The 24,235-nt window shown below is 42.6% G+C and overlaps 1 protein-coding gene across 6 annotated transcripts in view; it reads right to left on the bottom strand.

The window, feature by feature from the left end:
* Positions 1 to 24,235, bottom strand: part of CASKIN1 (CASK interacting protein 1) — a 404,302-nt gene that overhangs the window by 83,577 nt on the left and 296,490 nt on the right. For all 6 annotated transcript variants that reach the window (XM_082261261.1, XM_082261260.1, XM_082261262.1 and 3 more), the window contains exons 3-5: positions 15,877 to 15,974; positions 10,186 to 10,331; positions 815 to 910 (exon numbers count right to left, since the gene is read on the bottom strand). In XM_082261261.1, coding sequence (XP_082117387.1) covers positions 815 to 910; positions 10,186 to 10,331; positions 15,877 to 15,974 — 340 coding nt within the window. The remainder of the gene's footprint in view (positions 1 to 814; positions 911 to 10,185; positions 10,332 to 15,876; positions 15,975 to 24,235) is intronic.

The following is a 24,235-nucleotide window of genomic DNA, read 5'->3' as shown; positions in this document are numbered from 1 at the left end:
ACAGCTATAAATTGTTCTGTACACTTATCTATTATATTGAAAATTCAATAAAAACATTAAAACATAAAAAGAGCTAATGACTTTTCAAACTACATGTATCCTTAAAACTAAAAAGGAAGATCAAAACAGAGAAACTGTCACAGTAACAGTTGGGATAAGCTTCCATTGTTCCATCTGTTAAAAAAAAATTAAAACAACAAGAAATGGTCTGCACTAACTAAATGTTAGTGCATGCTGGGCTGTCTTTTAGCAAAGCCCAGCACTACCTCTGCACTTGGTGAAGTGCTGGTGAACTGTGGTCACTTTTCACATCGAGAAAGAGGGAAGAGATACACTGCATCGACAGTACACCACAAAGACAGCAAACTGCATATAAAGTACCATGTGTGGGCCACTGGTTGCCAACTAATCAGCTATAGGAGGGCTCAACTGCAGCCCCAGAGATCACCAAAGGGCTGCACATAATTTTCAATATATGTAATGCTGGAGAGGACCACCTATTACCTAATAGAGGAAATTATGGTCAGAGACTGTGCACATGCTCCGTTTTTGGCCTAGAGACATACTGCAGAAGGCAATATGAAACCAGGAACATGTTACATGAGGCTGATAGGGATCAATCCTATTATCCTAATCAATGTTCCTACTACTGACTGCTGAGATCTGAGGGCCGCACATCATATACCAAGGGGCTGCATGCGGCCCTCAGTCCACAGGTTTGGCACCAGGGGTGTAGAAAGTACTAAGCAAAAACAATACATAATACTATAGACAGAAAACCGCATAGATAGTACACTGCATAAACAAAACTCACCCCAACTCTTCCAAACTCGCAGGCCAAGTCCAGAGGGGTCTTTCCAGAAATATCCATGATGCAGGGGTTGGACTGGTGCTGAAGTAACATCTCCGACTTAATAAGAACAGATAGAAATTAGTAAATCTGTACAAGATTTTTACTTTCAATCTTTTTATTATTATTAAAGAAAGACAAAGTATAATGGATTCATTATACAAAGAGGTCACATAGGCCGGAGCCTCAAGCAGAATACAACAAAGATACAATAACAGCATCAAAGATAGGAAAAAGGGGAAGAGGGAAGAAGAAAATTAAAAAGTAAGGAGAGGAACCTAGTCAGGAAACCCCGCTCTAGGTCCAAGAGAGAGGAAAAAACAATTAGAGAGAGGAAAAATAAGAAAAAGAAAGAAGGGGGGGGGGGCAGGGATGACATCAGCATTTTGGATAAAATGAGAATTAAGATTATTTTAGAATAAAGATCACGATTCTTGGCGTAACATAATCTTTCACAGTATACAAAAAAAATTGGGCAACCTTAAGGCTACGTTCACATGTTAGCGTAGAGGACCGCAGCAGAATCTACGCGATTCTGCCCGCGATCCGGAAATCAATGCAAATCGCGGGACGCCTGTGCGTTGCCGTTGATTTGCAATGGCACCCCAGACACTGTATGATGTTGCCGCGATTACCGCCTGCCGAAACGCGTTAACATCGCGCAAACAAAATCGCGGGTTGCATGACGCCCCAAAGAAGCCCTTGTACCTTTTTTGGGCGTCATGCGACCCGCGATTTTGTTTGCGCGATTTTACCGCGATTTGGCAGGCAGAAATCGCGGCAACATCGCACAGCGTTTGGGGTGCCATTGCAAATCAACAGTAACGCACAGGCGTCCCGCGATTTGCAATGATTTCCGGATCGCGGGCAGTTGGGTTGGAAATTTTGACTGAGGGGTGTACTCGCTTTTGTTGTCAGTGGTTTAGACATTAATGGCTGTGTGTTGAGTTATTTTGAGGGGACAGCAAATTTACACTTATACAAGCTGTACACTCCTTTACATTGTAGCAAAGTGTCATTTCTTCAGTGTTGTCACATGAAAAGATATAATAAAAGATTTAGAAAAATGTAAGGGGTGTACTCACTTTTGTGAAATACTGTATATATATATATATATATATATATATATATATATATATATATTATATATAACGTTTGGGGGTTCTAAGTACAATTTTAGAAAAAAATACGGAGCAACAAGTGTCAAAAAAAGGCTTAGTCTTTAAGGGGTCAAACTGATCTCATTTAAAGACCGAAGTTCATCCCTTTGATCTGTAAATGAACTGAAAGTTGCAATGTTTCTTTTTATCGCTCTTTCAGTGCTTTTCCGGCTGCTATTTCTTTTTTGACAGCTGTGAGCAGGGATGATGTTGCTGCGATTACCGCCTGCCGAAACGCGTTAACATCGCGCAAACAAAATCGCGGGTTGCATGACGCCCCAAAGAAGCCCTTGTACCTTTTTTGGGCGTCATGCGACCCGCGATTTTGTTTGCGCGATTTTACCGCGATTTTACCGCGATTTGGCAGGCAGAAATCGCGGCAACATCGCACAGCGTTTGGGGTGCCATTGCAAATCAACAGTAACGCACAGGCGTCCCGCGATTTGCAATGATTTCCGGATCGCGGGCAGTTGGGTTGGAAATTTTGACTGAGGGGTGTACTCGCTTTTGTTGTCAGTGGTTTAGACATTAATGGCTGTGTGTTGAGTTATTTTGAGGGGACAGCAAATTTACACTTATACAAGCTGTACACTCCTTTACATTGTAGCAAAGTGTCATTTCTTCAGTGTTGTCACATGAAAAGATATAATAAAAGATTTAGAAAAATGTAAGGGGTGTACTCACTTTTGTGAAATACTGTATATATATATATATATATATATATATATATATATATATATATATATATATATATATTATATATAACGTTTGGGGGTTCTAAGTACAATTTTAGAAAAAAATACGGAGCAACAAGTGTCAAAAAAAGGCTTAGTCTTTAAGGGGTCAAACTGATCTCATTTAAAGACCGAAGTTCATCCCTTTGATCTGTAAATGAACTGAAAGTTACAATGTTTCTTTTTATCGCTCTTTCAGTGCTTTTCCGGCTGCTATTTCTTTTTTGACAGCTGTGAGCAGGGAACTGCTCTGCACTTTTACATAAATTGTGGAAATGCTGGATTAAGATTGTGTGGGGGTTTAAATTGAGATTGTGATCTTTTAACGATTAATTGTGCAGCTCTGGTGCCCAGGCATTGGCAGCCCCAGAAACATAAAGGTGAGGAGGTCGCAAATAGCCACGCAATGTGAGCCGTAACCATGTACCATCTTGTGAGGACCTTGACACTCGCCTTCACCAAGGATACATTCAATATCCCCTTAAAGGCTAAGTACTGTAAAAGGATGAGTGCCAATGGTTCAGTTCTCTTTCAGAGGCCCGCGCCTACATGTAAGACAATTTCACATTGGAGTCATGCAGGAGCAGGTAGATAATAGAGATCCCTCCCCTCTGTCCAGTAACCTGTGCAAACCAGCTTCCATAGGGTCCTGACGCACTTCCGGGCATAATGTCAAAGAAAAGTGCGTAAGCTGGAGAAATAGAAAGGTTTCGGATGCATCTTCAGCCCTGATCTGCAATGTGTTAATGCGAAAGGATCTGGGTGGGTAAGGAAGTGACCAATGCAGTAGAGACCCTTATTGAGCCACCAACGGAAAGCTTTGGGGTCCCACCCTAGAGGGAAGGCTGGGTTATTAAAAAGATAATAGGGACGAGAATAGGAGGTCTTTTCCTACCAGGTTGCCATTTTAGGTAATCTATCGGAATTTTGTTTGTACAAGATTATTAAATAAAAAAATTACTAAGGAGCAAAATATTATTTCTAGTATGATTACAGGTATTTATATAATGTCGACAGTGCTTTACATATTTATTGTACATTCACATTAGTCCCCGCCCTCAAGGAGCTTAAACTCTAAGGTCCCAAACTCACATTCATACAGAAACATACTGGGGGCAATTTAGACAGTATCTAGCATGTCTTTGGAGTGTGGGAGGAAACAGGGAGAACATGCAAACTTCAGACAGGTTAGTGCCATGGTTGGGATTCGAACCAACAACCCTAGTGCTGCCAGACAGAAATGCTAACCAATTAGCCATTGTGCTCCCATGTTCTAATAAGGAAATGTGGAGGCTTACTGTTTCCAGCTGACTAGAGAGCCACCATATTACTGAGCTTGTTTTTAAGTGCACCTGTCATTTTGAAACAAAACAATATGCTGCAATGAAGATGGGTAGCAAAGAGAGATACTCTTACTATTTGTTTCAAAGGTAAGTTTTTAGAAAACTCCAAAGGTAATATCAAACCCCACCAACAATATTATGGAAAGCTTGGATAGTAGGTCCTGTGCACGTGATATTTGCTCACATTAGAACTGCTTTTCTTCTTATACAAGTCAACAAAAGTCCCTAAAGCCATTTAGAAGGACGTCAAAAGGTCAGAAATATCTCAGACTGGTTTCAAATGTAATCTAAATACATTTCCCCATCTACACAAGCCAAGCAACTCCATTGCTACAACAGACACAGAACCAATTAATCCCATACATAGGATTTCGTTTCTCAGCTCTTTACTCTACGGAGACTTTCTCAACTTTGTAATACAGAGGAACGTCATAAAATAACTTTCCGGACTCCTTATTTTTACTGTATTTACAGGGTAACTTAGTGTGATGGTCAGTGGGTAGGCTGCTCATTACATTTATAAAGTCAATGATTACATGGCGCTCTCTGATGGTGGGTGGCATACCATGAGGCAAAGAGGTAAAAATATAGAAAGTAAAAAATGGGTAGAAAAATATAAAAAAATACCCGTTCAGTATCATCATCTTGATCTCCATTCCCACACCTTTGGGTGTACTGCAATATTGTCACCCCCCTCATCGGCTAAGTAATGGCAAGCAAGTGCGCCTACCAATTGCCCTACCCCATTCGGGGTCATAGGTGGTGAACCTCCACAATCATATACCCATACCGGGTGAACCCCCAAAATCATGTCCTGTACCTACTTGTGACCATACATCCTCACATAGGTACATGTTCAGATATATTTTGATACACCCTGGTAGCATCACCCACTTATTGCCATACACCTCACACTCATAACCCCATTGCTATGATATGCACTGTCCCAGATGCACCTTGGCACATTACCCTTATAAGTTCAAGTGTTTTCTTTTTTCCTTTTTTTCCTCTCTTGTAATATGATATTCTGTGTTTCCCCACCGTTGTATTCATGTACATGCTTTTTATATGGACTTATCATGGCTCCTGTCATGCCTCCAGGGGAATTTCCCTGTTAAAACCTAATGCAGAGTTTATGTTTGAAGCCACACTAGCACCTCGGCCCGCCTCTTTTGGGACCCACCCTCTCCGGACATATGCTCCAATGAGCTACTTATCAACAGGGTTTATATTCCCTGTCCCTGTTAAGCCACCCCCACCGCCTAATGAAGGAGCACGGATGCTTTGAAAGCTAGCAACGCCCATCTTTCCCTCCGCCTCACAGGAAGTGATGTCGGGCTGACAGGAAGTAGGAAGTGGAGCCCCACTGAGAGTCCTCCACCACCACAGCACCACCAGACAGGCTGCCAGACAACAGCCTCCACGCACCACCGACACCCTGCACCCCTCCTTTCTGCAACGGTATCCATGACAAGAACATGGATGATCCCATTCACCTACCGTACTGGCCATTACTTACCTAAGAGTAAGTCACTATGTGTTTTTTGTATTAATAAACCTTATGCTTCACTAAGCTGGCGCTGCTTTCTTTTTGTTTATGCTCATTACATTTGCAGTCATTGGGAAGAATCCTCCCTTACAGATAGCTATAAAGATCACTGTTGTCAGGCGTCACTCATCTGCGGTGCAGTAGTTGCTCATTGCTCAAGGAAGACCCTAGCAACCTTTAAAGAAACCTTAGTGTTCCACAAAACCTTGGTTGAGAAACACAATTCTGGAAGAATAACATGCTTGCTCTCCCACTTTGCGCTGTAGTTCCATCCACCAGCCCCTACATCATTTCAAGGCACTACAGGACTTGTGTAGATGGGCAGATAGCAGAGGGCATAGGCTGTCAGTACATCACTGTTGTTGCTGCAGAAGGTCTCACCTCAGTGCTATCCAGAGCCTCTTGTAGTTTCTCCACCTGATACTGGAGGTCAGACGAATCCCCATTTCACAATACAGCTCCTGGTGCCTCAGCTATACCTATCGGGAGGCCCGGGCTTACACTTTGGCAAGTTGTTTCACATATTTTCAAAGCCATAGGCTTAAAGACAGGAGCTTTATAAATATTGTGCAAAACGTCCTGCAAGGTGCAACTGAGAATAGGCAAAGTAAAACACTAAGCCACATATGTCAAACACAAGGCTCGCAGGCTGATTCTAGCATGCCAGGGCTTGTCATGTGGCCCTCGTACGCAGATTTGCATCCAGAATGTGGTGCAACTCCATTCCGCCACCCCTGGCTCTTACCCTCCGCTCCCCGCTATTGCTTAGAATCACAGAAGCCATCTGAGTTTACAAGGAACAGCTTTGCTTTCAGCGGCTTCCCAAACAAATGGATTCCTGCATGTACTCACAGCAGGGACAGATCTCTAGAATCTGAGAGAGAGAACGATCTCCTTGCAAGGTGAGCAAAAGCTGCCTACACAGTGAGGTACAAGAGCCGGGCCAGGTAGAAGAGAGAGATGTGAGGAAACTTTGGGGGGGATTGAGGTTGCACACTGTGCGTAGCACCCCCCTAAACCATAAACCCAGTACTCTATACATAACACACCACTGAAATCTGTACTTCGTACATATCGCAGCCCTAAACCCTGCACTCTGTACGTAACACACTCCTGAACCCTGCACTCTGCATGTAACACAGTCCTGAACCCTGCACTGTGTATGTAGTACACCCTTAAACCTTGCACTCTGTGCATAAGGCAGCCCTGGAACTGCACACTGTACATAGTGCATCTCTGAACCCTGCACTCTGTACATTATGCACTCCTGAACTCTGCACTCTGTACGTAGCGCACTCCTGAACTCTGCACTCTGTATGTAGCACACCCTTCAACCTTGCACTCTGTGCATAGGGCACCCATAGAAGTCTACTCTGTACATAAAGCACTCTTGAACTTTGCACTCTGTACAAAATGCATTTCTGAATGTTGCACTCTGTACGTATCGTACTCCTGAACCCTGCACTTTGTACATAGCACACCCCAGATACAACCAGCCCTTTGAGGGCAACCATACTGCTGATGCAGCTCATGATGAAATTGAGTTGGACACCCCTGCACTAAGCAGTACCCTTGAAGCCAATTTAGGAATGCTGTACTTGGCCCTTTCCTGTCCCCACCATCCACCGTGATGACTTGGTGGGTGAAGGAGTCACTATGCACGCGGCTCTGAAATCTTCTATATAAATTCCGGGTCTCTGTGCTGCCAGGCATTTTAGAACAAATGCCCAGCATTATGCATGTCACAAAAACTTGCTCAGTCATCTTTGTGTAATGTGTTTACATAAAGCCTGACCGCTTTAAATTCAGACTTTGCAGACTGTAATAACAGACAAAGTTAAATACACTTGTGTTTACAACTCTCATTGCATTTACTGCCATGACAAAAGAAATGAGGTGATTTCTCATTCTGCTTTATAACAATAGCGCTCCATACGCCTCATTTGAACTCTTCCTGCCAAGCAGAGATAGCTGCTTTGTTTTAACGTGCTTGAAAATTCATACTTGAGGATTATAGCCATGCATAATAAAATATTCTCTTTTATGCGCTTTGCAGCGCGTCTCCCCCCCATGCTTTCCAGTCATACTCTTCTGACTGCAATATATATTGAAGGTGACTTATAAATATCGTAAAATACTAAGTAAGGCAACTATGAAATAAAACTTTTTTTTCTTCAGAGGTAAAGTTTGGATATACTATCAGCTGGCAACTTATCCAGGGGGAGGGAGTCTGAGCAGTATACACTATATTGTCAAAAGTATTGAGACACCTGCCTTTACACGCTCATGAACGTTAATGGCATCCCAGCCTTAATCTGTAGGGTTCAATATTGAGTTGTCCCACCCTTTGCAGCTATAACAGCTTCAACTATTCTGGTTTAGGAGTGTGTCTATGGGAATGTTTGACCATTCTTCCAGAAGCGCATTTGTGAGGTCAGGCAATGATGTTGAACGAGAAGGCCTGGCTCGCAGTCTCCGCTCTAAATTATACAAAAGGTGTTCTATCAGGTTGAGGTCAGAACTCTGTGCAGGCCAGTCAAGTTCCTCCACCCCAAACTAACTCATCCATGTCTTTATGGTGGGCAGTCATGTTGGAATGAGAAGGGGCCATCCCCAAACTGTTCCCACAAAGTTGGGAGCATGAAATTTTCCAAAATGTCTTGGCATGCTGACGCCTTAAGAGTTCCCTTCACTGGAACTAAGGGGCCAAGTCCAACCCCTGAAAATCAACCCCCACACCATAATATCCCTCCACCAAATGATTTGGACCAGTACACAAAGCAAAGTCTGGGGTGGAGGAACTTCTAAACCTTACATACATAGTTACATAGTTTGTGAGGTTGAAAAAAGACATCAGTCTATCCAGTTCAACCTATGATGTGTGTGTGTGTTTGCTGTTAACCGTACATTGTATACCCCTGTATGTTGTGGTCTTTAAGGTGCCCATCTAATAGTTTTTTGAAACTATCGATGCTCCCTGCTGATACGAATGCTTGTGGAAGCGAATTCCATATCCTTACTGCTCTGACAGTGAAGAACCCCTTATGTATTTTAAGGTTAAACCGTTTTCCTCTAGTTTTAGTGAGTGGCCACGTGTCTTATTGTATTCCCTTTCTCTGAAAAGTTTGTTCCTTATGCTAGGGTCATCACCATACAGTATTTGTACATTGATATCATATCCCCCTTCAAGCGTCTCTTCTCCAGAGAGAATAAGTTCAGTGCTTGTAGTCTTTCCTCATAGCTGATGTCCTCCATTCCCCTAATTATTTTTGTTGCCCTTCTCTGGACCCTCTCCAGTTCCAGCACATCCTTCCTGAGGACCGATGCCCAGAACTGTACAGCATACTCCAGATGTGGCCGGACCAGAGTCTTGTAGATTCGGAGAATAATCTCTTTATTTCTGGAGTGAATCCCCTTTTTTTATACATGCCAGTATTCTGTTGGCTTTGCTTGCAGCGGCTTGGCATTGCATGAGCCAAGCCTGTTGTCCACTAGTACCCCCAGGTCCTTTTCCATCTTAGATTCACCCAGAGGTTTCCCCCCTAGTGAGTAGCTTGCTTCCGTGTTTCTGACGCCCAAGTGCCTTACTTTACATTTTTCAACATTAAACCTCATCTGCCATGTACTTGCCCATCCCATTATTTTGTTTAGGTCCGCTTGTAAGGTTTTCACATCCTGCATAGAAGATATTGGCATGCTTAGTTTAGTATAATCCGCAAATACCGAGATTGTGCTAGATATCCCCTCCTCTAGATCATTTATGAACAAATTAAACAGGATTGGTCCCAGGACAGAACCTTGGGGGACCCCACTTTTCACACCCACCCAATCCGAGTACTCCCCATTAACTCTCACCCTCTGTACTCTCCCCTGGAGCCAGTTCTCTATCCAGGTACTCATCTTATGGTCCATACCTACCTTCCTTAGTTTGTACAGTAAGCGTTTGTGGGGAACGGTGTCAAAGGCCTTTGCAAAGTCCAGATACACCACAGGCTTACCTTTATCTAGGTGGCAGCTCACTTCATCGTAGAAGGTTAATAGATTGGTCTGGCAAGAACAATTTTTCTTGAATCCATGCTGATTACTACTAATAATACAGTTTTCATTACTAAAGTCTTGTATGTGGTCCCTTAAAATCCCCTTTAAAATCTTGCAGACTACTGATGTTAGGCTGACCGGCCTATAGTTACCCGGGATATATCTTGGCCCTTTTTAAATATTGGTACCACGTTGGCTTTTTTCCAATCAGCTGGCACCATACCCGTCTGTAGACTATCCTTAAAGATCAAGGACAGCCTTCCCATAAGAGTTGAAGCTGTTATAGCTGCAAAGGGGGGGGGGGGGCAACTCATTATTGAACCCTATGGACTAAGACTGGGATGCCATTAAAGTTCATGTGCGTGTAAAGGCAAACATCCCAATACTTTTAACAATACAGTACAGTTTATATGGATCTTTCATCGCATTGCGAGGTCCATCTTAAATGGTTGATGAATTAGGCTCTTAGAGTGACACTGATAAAGAAATGTAATATTATGAAGCTACTCACCACATCATAGTGTCCATGCTGAGCTGCCTGGTGTAAAGGGATCTGTCCCTCATCCGATGGGATGTTCACAGCAGAGCCTGACTTCAGCAATAACTTCATTGGTTCCTTCTTGCCCTGCCAGGCGGCATAATGGAGAGGGCGCATCCCTAGAGAGAGCAACCTACTGATTAACCAATGTGAGGTCTTTCTGCTGATCACATTACATACAGTATATCACATGATATCGCTAAATTACTTAGGTCCTTTTCACACTTCTGCGACTTGTCCTGCGACTTGGGACTGCAAAGTCACATAACAAGTCGTACTTCATGATTTCCAATGAGTACCGTTCATATCTGTGCGACTCCAAGTTGCAGTGACTTCAAAGTAGTCCCTGCACTACTTTGGTCTGCGTTTTGAGGTCCATAGACCTCAAGATTACACAGGCATTGTTTCAAGTCTGGTCAAAATGGCTGCAAAATTGCGTAACTTTTAGGTCGCACAAGTGTGAAAGGGGCCTTAAACTGGTTCCAAGAAATATTATTTAGACAGGTGTTCAGACTTGCCTATGTAAATGCAGTCTCTTGTTATGTAAATTCTACAAGGAAAATTAAAAAGTGCACCTTTAGCCATGGCAGAATATGGGGTTGATTTACTAATGGGAAATTAACTGTGCACTTTGCAAGTGCAGTTGCTCCAGAGCTAAGTAAACAAGGGGAAGCTTCACTTTGCAAAGGACACTCAATAACATGCAAGGAAGATTAAAAAAAAAAAAAAAAAAACAGCAGTTTTCCTTGCACATGATTGGATAATGGAAGTCAGCAAAGCTTCCCCTCATTTACAAAGCTCTCAAGCAACTGCACTTGCAGAGTGCACAGTCTATTTGCCTTTGGTAAATCAACCCCTATATAGTGTATCCGGAAAGTATTCATGGTGCTTCACTTTTTACACATTTTGTTATGTTACAGCCTTATTCCAAAATTGATTAAATTCATTATTTTCCTAAAAAAATTACAAACAATACCACATAATGGCAACATAAAGGAAGTTTGTTTGAAATCTTTGCAAACTTATTAAAAATAAAAAACGAAAAAAATCACATGTACACAAGTATTGAGTCCCGGTTCACATTTGTGCGATGCGGGAACGCTGCGAATATGCAGCGTGATCCCGCATTGCATCCGCACCTCTGGCAGTTCACACTGCCATATGTGATACGCAGGGGGTGTCAATTAAAAGTTAACGACACCCCCAGTAGCGATCGCATATCGCAGTGCGATCTGCAAGTTCGCACAGAATCGGACCGCACTAGTGTGAAACACTATGCGATCCGATTCTGCTGCGGATGAAAAAAAGCCTCATGTGCGTGTTTATTGCGCATGCGGTGCAAATTCAGCCATACAAAGTGTTTCAGAAATTCGCACCGCACATGAGATTGCATGTAATTTAGGAGCAGTGCGCTCCGAATTACATGCGATCTCCGCAATCGCACAAATGTGAACCGGCACTCACAGCCTTTGCTCAATACTTTGTTGAAGCACCTTTGGCATCAATTACAGCCTCAAGTCTTTTTGAGTATGATGCTACAAGCTTGGCACACCTATTTTTGGGGAGTTTATTCAATTCTTGTTTGCAGGACCTCTCAAGCTCCATTTTTAGATCACTCCAGAGATGTTCAGTCGGGTTCAAGTCTGGCTCAAGGACATTCACAGAGTTTTCTCGTAGCCACTTCTTTGTTATCTTGGCTGTGTGCTTAGGGTCATTGTCCTGTTGGAAAATGAACCTTCACCCCTGTCTGAGGTCCAGAGCGCTCTGAAGCAGGTTTTAATCATGGATGTCTCTGTACATTGGTGCATTCATCTTTCCTCCGATCCTGACTTGTCTCCTAGTTCCTGCCGCTGAAAAAATCCAAACACCATGATGCTGTCACCAACAATGTTCCCTTTAAGCTGCGCGCATGCGCGGACGCGCAGTCTAATTGAAGGTCCCGCTCAAGCACAGATTCAGACCACGCAGCCGCAGACTAGGCGGCCGGGGAGCAGAGCAGTGCGCCTGAGCCCGCCCATTGTGTGACAATAGCGAATGAAAATTCGCTATTGTCACACGGATCCTCCTCCTGGCCAATCCCGCTTCCTGATTGGCCGAAAGGCAAACCCCATGCCATTGGCCGAGGAGGAGGCGGGAGGACTGAGGAGACGCGGGGACGCGGGTAGCCGGGGACTGAAAAGAAGCTGCCGTGACCGTGAGGTAAGTGCACGGGTCTCGCGGGGGGAACGCTGGCATCTCTGCATTGATTGGGGGCAATGCTGTGGGCACTCTGCATTGCTTGGGTAAGCCATACCACCAAGGGAAATTGTCACTGTTCTGATTCAGTAAGAGTATAAAAAAGGGAATCTACCAAGGCTGGTCTCACTTCCTCCAGCCATAGCAACAGTTTAATATTCTTGTAACTAACTACAGACAAAAGGAGAGAATGCTTTTAAATGTGATATATAGTGTATGTATGATTAACTGCAGGATGACAGAGGAAGTGATTTCAGAACATGATAAAGAATGAGGTACAAAAAGGCAGAAAGGGAAAAAGCATTACACTGTATCCTTTACTGCATCCTTCAAGCCTGACAAAATCTGCCTTTACAGTGCAGTTTGCACTCAGTTTCCTTTAAAAAGTGGTGCTATTAATGATTCAGGGTTTTTTTTTTGCTTCATTGCAAGCCATTTACTGATGTCCACTTAAAAACCTCAAAAAGCTGGGGTACTTATACTGTTCTGGATATGATAAACACAAACAGCAATGTTTTTCTTAAAGTGAACCTGTCACTTTGCATTCAGAAAGAAGTGACAGGTGTCAGGTGCTTATGAAACCCCAACACCCCAGTGACAGGTGTTAAGCGCTCTTAAAACCCTACCACCCCCCTTCTTCTAATAATTACTTTCCACATGCTCTCCCGCTGCTATGTCCTTCAACTGCACCTCTAAATTAAAAACCATGTTGGAGTTTAACCACTTAAGCCCCGGAAGATTTTACCCCCATTCTGACCAGGGGGTATTTTACGATTCGGCACTGCGTGACTTTAACGGACAATTGCGCGGTCGTGCGACGCTGTACCTAAACGAATTTGGCGTCCTTTTTTTCCTCACAAACAGAGCTTTCTTTTGGTGGTATTTGATCACCTGTGCGATTTTTTGATCACGCGCTATAAACAAAAAAAGAGCGTCAATTTTGCAAAAATAGCAATATTTTTCACATTTTTTTATATGAAATTCCCCCCCAAAAAAATGTAAAAATCAAAATTTTTTAACATTTTCGGCCAATTTGTTTTATGCTACCTATGTTTGGTAAAAAAAAATCGCAAAAAGCGTATTTTGATTGGTTTGCGCAAAAGTTATCGCGTTTACTAACAAAGGGAAAGATTTTTGTCATTTTTGTTGTTTTTTTTTAACGCGTAATGGCGGCGATCTGCGATTTTTTTTGCGGTACTACGACATTGCGGCGGACAGATCGGACCCTTGACTGACATTTTTGACACTTTTGGGGTTACCAGTGACATTTCTACAGTAATCAGTGCTATATATATGCACTGTTACTGTAAAAATACACTGGTAGTGAAGGGGTTAACTTTATTTGGGAGGGAGGGGCTGTGTGTGTCCCTAGGGGCGTGCTTTCTACTGTAATTGGCTGTGGCTTGAGCTGTAAGGACACTGATCAACGGATCTACATAGTAGATCCATGTGATCAGTGTCTTTACAGCGAGGAGAATGACAGGTGGCTTGTTTACACAAGCTGCCTGACATTCTCCCTCTCCCCCGCCAATCGCCGAGTGGCCGGCGGACATCGGACCTCCGGCGGCGCGCGCTCGCTCCCTAGGCCCTCACAAGCAAGCAACGTAGCCCTACGTTAGTTTGCCTGTGAGGGGCTGACTGCCGACGTAGATAGTCGTGCGGCGGTCGGCAAGTGGTTAAACAGGGCTAATGACCGCCTATTATGACAAAGCATGGGCCTAGCGATTGGCCACTCAGGTGCTATGCACTGTATTGTAGGAGGACAAGGAAAAGAAAATGTTGTGTTTGTATATTTTTTATCCAATCTGCCTTAATAAAATGTGTTTGGATGCGCCGCGCCCCCCGCACAAATTTAACACAACTAGAGGATAATCAAATTAAATGGAATCAGTATACAGAGGACAGCCTTTTGGCAAACTCCAGGTGGGCTGTCATGTGCCTTTTACTGAGGAGTGTCTTCCATCTGATTATACAGGCCTGATTAGTGGAGTGTTGCAGAGATGGTTGTCCTCCTGGAAGGTTCTCCTCTCTCCACGGAGAAATGCTGGAACTCTGACAGAGTGACCATCAGGTTCTTGGTCACCTCCCTGACTAAGGCCCTTCTCCCCTGATCACTCAGTTTGGCCGGGCGGCCCGATCTAGGAAGAGTCCTGGTGGTTCTAAACTTCTTCCATTTACAGGAGATTGAAGCAACTGTGCTCATTGGGACCTTCAATGCTGCAGAAATGTTTCTGTATCCTTCCCCAGATCTGTGCCTCGGTACAATCCTGTCTCAGGGGTCTACAGAAAATTCCTTGGACTTCGTGGATTGGTTTGTGCTCTGACTTGCACTTTTAACTGTGGGACCTTATATAGACAGCTGTGTGCCTTTCCAAATCATGTCCAATTAACTGAATTTACCACGGGTGGACTCCAATCATCTCAAGGATGATCAATAGAAACAGGATGCACCTGAACTCAATTTTGAGTGTCATGGCAAATGCTGTGAATACTTATGTACATGTGATTATTTTGCTCTTTATTTTTAATAAATTTGCAAAGATTTCAAATAAACTTCTTTCCCGTTGTCATTAGGGGGTATTGTTTGTAGAGTTTTGAGAAAAATAATGAATTTAATCCATTTTGAAATAAGGCTGTAACATAAAAAAATGTGGAAAAAGTGAAGCGTTATAAATACTTTCCGAATGCACTGCATGTCACAAAGAAAATGGTTACAAGGGGTAAGTTCTATTCAGGATTTATTTTAGTTATAACAGTTAAAGTGCAATTCCTCCAAAAAATGTTTTTCTGTTTTGGATAAAGTGAGGAAAGGATTGGAAACCATATCATTTTTTACTACTATTCAGGGCCCCATTATGGTTCCCAAACACATATTGATATGATCATACAATCATTCATTCATTGTAACTAAATTGATGAAATTGACAGAACGTTTGATCATTTTAATGTACTCTTGAATGATTTCAACTCTTTCAAAATGTTTGGCAGTAGGGGAATCTTGTGAATCGCTTCTGATCAACTGAATTAAAATCTTATATTTTCAGTCAATCACAAATTGTAACAACCTTATTGTACGTATATACAGTTAAATGATTATTTACCCCCCCAATATGAAATAATTGTCTGAATAAGTCCTGTACACTCAAATTATAATGTTCCACCAACGTTTAAGAGTGGCACTTCAGAAATGCCACCTGCATAATTTAAATTAGTTGCAGATCGGAAGAAGGTAACCATCATGGGGTCAATTGAGGGAAAGATACTTCAACTGAAGCAAAAAGTAGATGTTGTTTACTCCCAATTTCAGTATGTTTGCACGTGGCAGGGTCTGGGCAAACCTTGGTGGTGCTTACAGTTGCCCAGATTTTTAATTTCATTTTGTGGACAGGTAAGTCGTTTACTGTAAAGCTTTATCCAGCCACGTCTCACCTTTATTATCTTTAATGTCCACGGCAGCCTGGGCCTCCAGGAGCAGAGAGATGAGTTCAGTGTTCCCGATAAGAGCGGCATGGTGCAGAGCGGAAAACCTAAAAGACATAATATTCTCAGAGTTATGTTGCTGGTATTGATCATGAGTGTAGTCTACAGCCAGCTGTGAGGATTCAGATGACAAAGACGTGCTTCTCCCATAAAATAGAATATAGACTGAATTGTGCACAAATAAGACATAGCCACTGCAATAAATAGTTTTACGTTGGAATTCAATATTCTGTTATGAGAACTAATTACACCACAACACTAAATGCATGGCTTAAATTTGCGCTAGCATCAGATAAAACTTGTATTGTTCAAGCTAAGCCACAGTATTAATATGTACCAATGCAGTGGAGTCACCCCCGAACTGCATGGGTTTAAAGCTTGTATGACTGAGAAGCATGGGGGTAAGCACAAAATACCTTATTCCTTGACCTCCTAGCAGTCAGCACTTTACTCTGCTGTTGATACTTGTGAGCTGCCCATTACTGTCCTCCCTTACAATGCAGGACACTGTACATTATGACTTTAGAGAGTTGCAACTGGCCAGGCAATGAAGCAGCTTTGGGGGACCAATGAGTAAAATAAATGGATAGGCGCCATTTAAAGGGGTATCACCTATAACAATAATTATAACTCAGACCAACTGAGCATTTCACCCATGTGTGGGGGACCCCACTGCATGGATGCATTTAAAAATCAGCCCAGGATAGGCTTTGAGCAAATGCATATAAAGTACTGTGTGTCACAGATATCTATTATAAAGATTTCAGTATCCCTTGAAAACGCTTTCATCTGCTTTTCCCTCAACAAGGATGGTGTCCTCTTTGTTCAGGCACTTACCTGTACTTCTTGGACTGAGATGCTGGTTCAGAGATGACACAATTATGTAAATCCAGGTGCCTATGCAGTTCTGGGTTGTGTTCACAAATGTCTGACACAGTAGATTTTATGGGCATAACACCCATCTGATATGGCTAGATCATCTTGGCATATACTTTGGATAACTTAATCAGCAGCATTTTAGCTAGCAGCTTAATTAAGGATACTGGACAGCAGGATTCATGTAGAGAGGTATCTTTATCTTGTTTAGGAATTAATGCAGATTGAAGCAGGGAGTATGTTTAGCTTCTCCCATAACTTAAGATGGAAAGCGTTCGTTCAGCAAAGATAATGCTATGGCAGAAATGGAATTCTATTTCAAATGCAAACCCCCCCCCCCCCCCACACCACAGCTCTCAAGAGGGATCTTGGAAACTCTTTTACCACATTCTATTCTTGGGGTGCTTTCCATCCCCATGGTCAGGCCCATTCTTTCAGGTCCCCATGCTTCTCAGCTCTCCTTTAGTGTCCTTCCAGATTGACATAGTCAGAACATTACTAGGTTTATCCCACTAGTGCCTCTCTTGAACCAACAGCAGATCACCCATCTGTCCTTCTTTCCCTGGGGGAAACTTCTAATTCCTGGCTTGAACTCTCGCCTTACCTAAACTGCCAAAGAAATGCTCAAAGGCCCCCAGGTAGAGTACAACCAACAATGCTAATCTCTCCCAGGATGAGGAAACCCAGAGCCCAACTTCATGGCTTCCACTCCTTCACTTGGGTCCGACCCACTGGTCCTGTGCTGTACAAAAAAAAGGGTCTGGGTCCAGGGAGACATGGGGAATGCACATATAATCAGACATTACACGCTTTGAGTCCTAATAGATTTGATGAGGATATAGATTTACATACTGCGGTGTGATGTGGTGATGATATGCAGTCCCTGGTCCTTCTTACTATTTTACACCTTTACATAAGTGTGTAGTGGAGTTGCTGTGTAAGGGTGCCTGCGCTGATACACATGAGCACATGTGGTGGTTTGTGTGTTTGTATGTGTGCGCGCATGCGTATAGATGTGTATACACATACATACATGTATGTATGTGTGTATGTATGTATGTGTGGGTAGGTTCAATTGGGCGTGTGTGTGTATATACACCCATGTATGTCACAGAGATGTTGTGTATGTATATGCATGTGGGTATATACATGTAGTGGTTCATACAGACTGACACGTGTGATGTCAAGTACATTGTCAATGGGTAGTTCATGGATCAGTGTCTTTTCTTTTGCATATATCATGACCCTTTATCATTTATTTATATTTTGTATTTTGCATATTTTATTATTAATTTTATATTTTTTAGTCTATTATTATTTTGAATTAATTATTCATTTATTTTTATTTTCATTGTATATTTTCTAATATCAATAATACCTATATTATTTTTATTATTATTTGTATGAATGGGTTATGTATTCTTGTAATTTTTGAATTTATTCTACATACATGAAATATAAAATTTTTGTACAGATGTTTATTTATTCAACTATGTATTTATTATACTCTATTAGCATTTATTTATTACTTTATCTTCCTTAATGGGGTGTAGGATATACTTTATAATAGAATATATTTGATAATAGTATATACCATTATACAATTGCTTCCAACCCATTTTCGATATGTGTTTATTAATCTTTGTGAACAGCACTTGAGGTGCTGACTAAAGGGTTAGGAAAACAAATGAGCCGGTTCCCCCACACCCCCTACATGTGACCTCTAACCACTATTTATCCTCCTTGCTCCCTCACCAAACTAGATTTGACAAAGAAGCCGGAAGCTTTGAAACGCGTTATCTGATTGGAGAGAGCGCCCCTCCCTGGTCCCTCCCCTTCCTGTAACACAGGCCGCCAAAGTGGCTGCGTCATCCTCCTTGGCCTGCCGCATTATTATCTCTATTCTGTGAGCGGCCATCTTCCTGATGGGCTCCAGCCTTACTGAAGTGTGCTTTCCCCACAGGATGCCAACAGTTGGTCCCAATGAACCTTCATGTGCCTTCTGCCTGATATGTGAACCTTGAGCCTGTTTCCATCACAAGTGCTGAACCCTCCATTTAGAGTTTGAGGCTGGAGGAGACTTGGGCTTTTACCTTGTAAATTAGACTGTTACTTCATGGTTTATATGGAAGCAAGTTTTATTTGTTTATTCATCATCATCCAATTCATCGACTTGTCTTTCATGGATACCTTGACTTTACCAGTGTACAGCATATATCTTTTGTGTCCCTCCTAAATGCAACAGTGACCGTGGTGGTGTATATTAACATCAAGAGAGTTACCTAAAGTTCAAGTTGGCCACACAAGTAAAGGTACTCCTTGTGTAAAGCCTGGTACACACTAGTGATTGACCGATATCATTTTTTTATTGCCGATACTGATACCGATATATTGGTCATCGCATATTGTTATTGGACCGATATCTGCCGATATTTTCGGACATTTAAAAAAAAATTTTTTTCATTTATTTTTTACACAAGTGCTCTTGAGGAGGGATCTGGGGGTCTAAAAGACCTCAAACCCCTCCTCTGCACTTAAAAGCATTCAAGATGTCCCCTCCTACTCCTTGTAATGACAGCCGAGCCGCTTCTCAACCACATTGGTTGTCATTACAAGACAGCTGACCGTCGGCTATGGACGCCGATACCGGGGTGATGCCTCTAGCTGCAGAAATCACCCCGGTAAAGCACTTTCCCGAAATATTGGCAATATCGGTAACCTCAGGGGCGGATTCCGATATATCGGGGAAAGTGCAGATCGGCCCTCGATATATCGGCTTTGCTGATAATCGGTCGATCCCTAGTACACACTAATATTTTATTTTCCGTTTAACCCAGCGCCATTGGCTGAGAGCATGATGGGGAGCTGGTCGGATGCTGGTTTTCCAGCATACTCATCCAACAGAAGTCGGCCAAACAGACCGGCTACCTTACACACGAGTCTTAAGGCAGTGACCCTGTTCAAGGTGCCTACCCTTCCATTAAGACCCAATCTTGGCACCCAACGAGGAGGGGAACATGGAGGGAGTGTTACCCGCCTACCCTTACAAGTGAAATCCTCCAATCACAGAGTGGGAAAGCCACACAGGGAACTGCTAGATTAATGATATAACCGTAGACCCCCTTACAATTAAACATTATCCCTTTATATAAGGACAAGGTCTCAAGAATATTCTTATTCTATTTAGAGGGTATTGACCTTTCAGTTTACCCTCGGAGTCTGACTACAATATAAACATAGCTTAAAATTAAAAATCTCAACAGGGTAATGGCATGGTTCCTCTGAAAGGTTATAAGCTAGGCCTGAGGAGTTACAGCCCAGCACCTAGATATACAATGTGCAGAAATAATTAGGTTATTAATCGGTATGCGGTTCCCAGACCTGTGTTGTTCAGATGCTGATTATAACAACAGGGATAATGTTAGTAAATTCTCAGCCACGGCTGAGTAACACTGTCCGGCTTATTCGAGCAGAAAATCAGTATGGAGATTCCCCCCATTCGCTCACCCTCCCTGATGCTGCACTGTCAGAATTGAGGATGCAGAGCTGTGTCAGGGAGTTACGCACGCTCCGCACTGCCAGGAGCCGTGTATGCAAGGCAGCCAGGGGGCACTGCCAACACAAACAAGTCCTGGAATCAATGTCTGGCTACAGGAAACTAGGCACAACTCACTTCTAAAGAAATCCACCAAGGATGATTTGCATCTAAACTGAACACACAAGATAATGCTAACATTTCAGAAAAACAACCACCATTTCTTTCATGTACAACTGAACGGCACATGCCAAATTTTTCAAACCTTTTTACAAACATGTTCAATGGACCATACATCTTCAGTGGATTTATAAACATTGTTTTTTAATAAAAATAATTATTACAAATAAAACAATATAAAAACAATATAACTTGTATTTATTTTGTTTCATATATAATATATTTACTACTAAAAATAATTTTTATAAATTAAAAAAAAATAGATTAATATTTTATATTTTTAGCTTCAGCCACATTGGAAGTTGGCAAAAATTTGAGCGGTTTATTTTAACCACTTTACCGCTGCTCACGTTGATACTACTGCGGCAAAGTGGCTCTTGTAGGTCTGACGTCGGCAGACCCTCCCCCTTCTAGGCGGCGCACGCGCGCCGCCGGAGGCTCGCTCAAGCTGTATTCAGTCACAGCGGGAGTCGGGCCAGGGGAGGAGCGGCGGCGATCGCCGCTGCTCTTCCCCGATCGTTGGGGAATCGAGTGTGGAGATCCGCCCGCTTGTGTAAACACAAGCGGGCGGATCTCCAAAGTGACAGGCAGGGTCAGATTGCAGGGTTCAGCATAGCTGAACCCTCGATCTGTCCTTGTGTCACACAGTCACCTCCCCCCACACACGTCAGTAAGCACCAGGCATACATTAACCCCTCCCTCTCCAATAAAATTAACCCCTTCACTGTCAGTGTCATTTTTACAGTAACAGTGCATATTTATAGCATTGATTACTGCAGTAATGTCACTGGTACCCCCAAAAGTGTCAAAAATGTCAGTCAGGGGTCCGATCTGTCCGCCGCAATGACGCAGTCCCGCAAAAAAAAAATCGCAGATCGCCGCCATTACTCGTTAAAAGAAAAACAACAAAAATTACATCAATCTTTCCTTTAGTTAGTAAACGCAATAACTTTTGCACAAACCAATCAAAATACGCTTATTGCAATTTTTTTTACCAAACATAGGTAGCAGAAAACAAATTGGCCAAAAATTTAAAAAAATTTTGATTTTTACATTTTTTTGGGGGGGAATTTCATATAAAAAAATGTGAAAAATATTGTTATTTTTTCAAAATTTACGCTCTTTTTTTGTTTATAGCGCAAAAAGTAAAAATTGCACAGGTGATCAAATACCACCAAAAGAAATCTCTGTTTGTGGGATAAAAAGGACGTCAATTTAATTTGGGTATGGCGTCGCACGACCGCGCAATTGTCAGTTAAAGTCACACAGTGCCGAATCGCAAAAAGTGGCCCAGACGTAAGACAGCAAAATCCTCCAGTGGTAAAGTGGTTAATAATTGAGCATTTATTTTTAAAATACTAATATTTGCCTCTTTTAAAGCTTTACTTACTTTGTCTAATGATGACTCACACTGGTGCGAACACAAACATCGCATGTGATTTGCACCGCATTGCTGTGCAGATCACATGCGATGTCTGTGTAATGCAAATTCAGCCATACAGTTTGTGTTGCTGAATTTGCATCTGATTCGAACCAAAATTATGCAGGACCCTTTTTTTTGGTCTGCACTAGAATAAGATCGCATGGGTGTTCACACCTATGCAATGCATTTCCTGTACCATTTCACAGTTCGCATTGCGATCTGCGAACCGATCTGCACGTGTCAATAACTTTACAATGACACTTGCAGATGTCAGTGTGAACCATTTGCGATTCAGGTGTGATGCGGAAACCTGCACAGGATTCGCAGGGCTTACTGCATCCCACTAGTGTGAACCCAGCCTTAAAGCCCAATCAAGAGATCACAGAGGATTTTTTTTTCTGTCCCGCCAGTCCTGAGATTTACACAGTCAGGTAGAACAGTCAAGCTGGTGACCCATCTTTTCTGCTGCAGTTTGAGAAATTCAGGTACAATACTGGACAATGCAGGATAAGCAGCAGACTGAGCAGCACATCCCCTGCTCTCTGCTCCTATCAGCAGGTTCCTCATCAGCTCATGTGCATCAAGCACACCTGATTGGTCTTTACCATTACCACTCCCTCTCCCAGTCTTCGAGAGTTCTACTGTACAAGGAATTACAAGAGGCTGAAACCAAGCCAAATCCATGTTTTAACACTAAATGCATTTAAAATACATTTACTTTTTTCTTTTTAAATCACTACATAACAACATTAATTGGGGTCACTGAATATATACCCCAAGTTCAGCTTTATAAATATGGGGACCTGGTTTGAACAGTGCTATGTACTCTAAGGCGCTCAAGGACAGTGCGTAAGGTCAGGCATTTCACAAGGCAGCCACTGCCAGTGTTCAGGTAAAAATTGCATAAATACTGCCACAAGAGAGTAAAAATGTGGGACCATCAGGTTCCACATTAGGGACCTAAATGAGAGATATCAGTCTCTATAAAATAGTACATATAAAAAGTCCATATATATACTCCATATACACTGAAGGCTGCTCTGGTGGCAAGTAAGAAGGGACTTGAAAACAGCTGCAAGGAGAACACAAGCACCACTCTAAGTGTAGTAGGAAGGGTTTATTAGGAATAAAATTCATATGCAAGGGTACTCACAAGCGAACAAGTACAAGGAGCAAAAGGGCATCCATAGTATAGGTCCGTCAGTCCGGTATAGTGATTCAGGATGGCTCGAGCGGTCACGGCTCCTACAGCAAAAGCCGGTGGTTACCGGCTCTTCCTGGTGTCTGGAACGCACAGAGGACTCTCCTGACGTCACTACCCGGATGTGACGTATAGGCGCAGGCGACACGTTTGCGGAGCATGTGCTCCTTCCTCAGGCCATGAGACGGACCTATACATTATGGATGCCCTTATGCTCCTTGTACTTGTTCGTTTGTGTGTACCCTTGCATATGAATTTTATTCCTAATAAACCCTTCCTCTTACACTTAGAGTGGCGCTTGTGTTCTCCTTGCTGCCAGTGTTCAGGTAACCGCTGACTGCTGACTCCTAAGTTGTACAAAGTGCCCAGTGCCTGAAGCAACACTACAGGCTGGCGTGGGGTCTGGGTACGGCTTCCAAGGTTTAAGCGAGGTTGCACGATCTGGATACACTGCTTCTATCACTTCTGTGTCTTCATAAGGGAGAAGAAGTCCGTCATATTAGGACACCAGCAAAAGATGAAAACTTAGGGAGTGGGGTAAGGTCATAGGGGTGGTGCCCAGGGGGCATGTCATCAAAGGTTTTGCCAGTGTCCTATCACCTGAAACTACATGTCTATAACCCAGGGACTATGAATACCCAGCCTGTATACTATACTGTACAATTAACCCCATTGCGGGTAAGCAAATACAGTGCCTTGCGAAAGTATTTGGCCCCCTTGAACTTCTCGACCTTTTGCCACATTTCAAGCTTCAAACATAAAGATATAAAACTGTAATTTTTTGTGAAGAATCAACAACAAGTGGGACACAATCATGAAGTGGAACGAAATTTATTGGATATTTCAAACTTTTTTAACAAATAAAAAACTGAAAAATTGGGCGTGCAAAATTATTCAGCCCCCTTCAGTTAATACTTTGTAGCACCACCTTTTTTTTTCTGTCCATTCTATGTAATCCCTAGAGATGGTTGTGCGTAAAAATCCCAGTAGATCAGCAGTTTTTTAAATACTCCACTCGTCTGGCACTAACAGCCATGCGACGTTCAAAGTCACCTAAATCTCCTTTCTTCCCCATTCTGATGCTTGGTTTGAA

This window comes from Pelophylax lessonae (genome assembly GCF_965119305.1).
Source record: "Pelophylax lessonae genome assembly, chromosome: 6".
NCBI lineage: Eukaryota > Metazoa > Chordata > Amphibia > Anura > Ranidae > Pelophylax > Pelophylax lessonae.
Note: the sequence above shows the minus strand (reverse complement) of the source record. Positions and strands in the feature narration are given on the sequence as shown.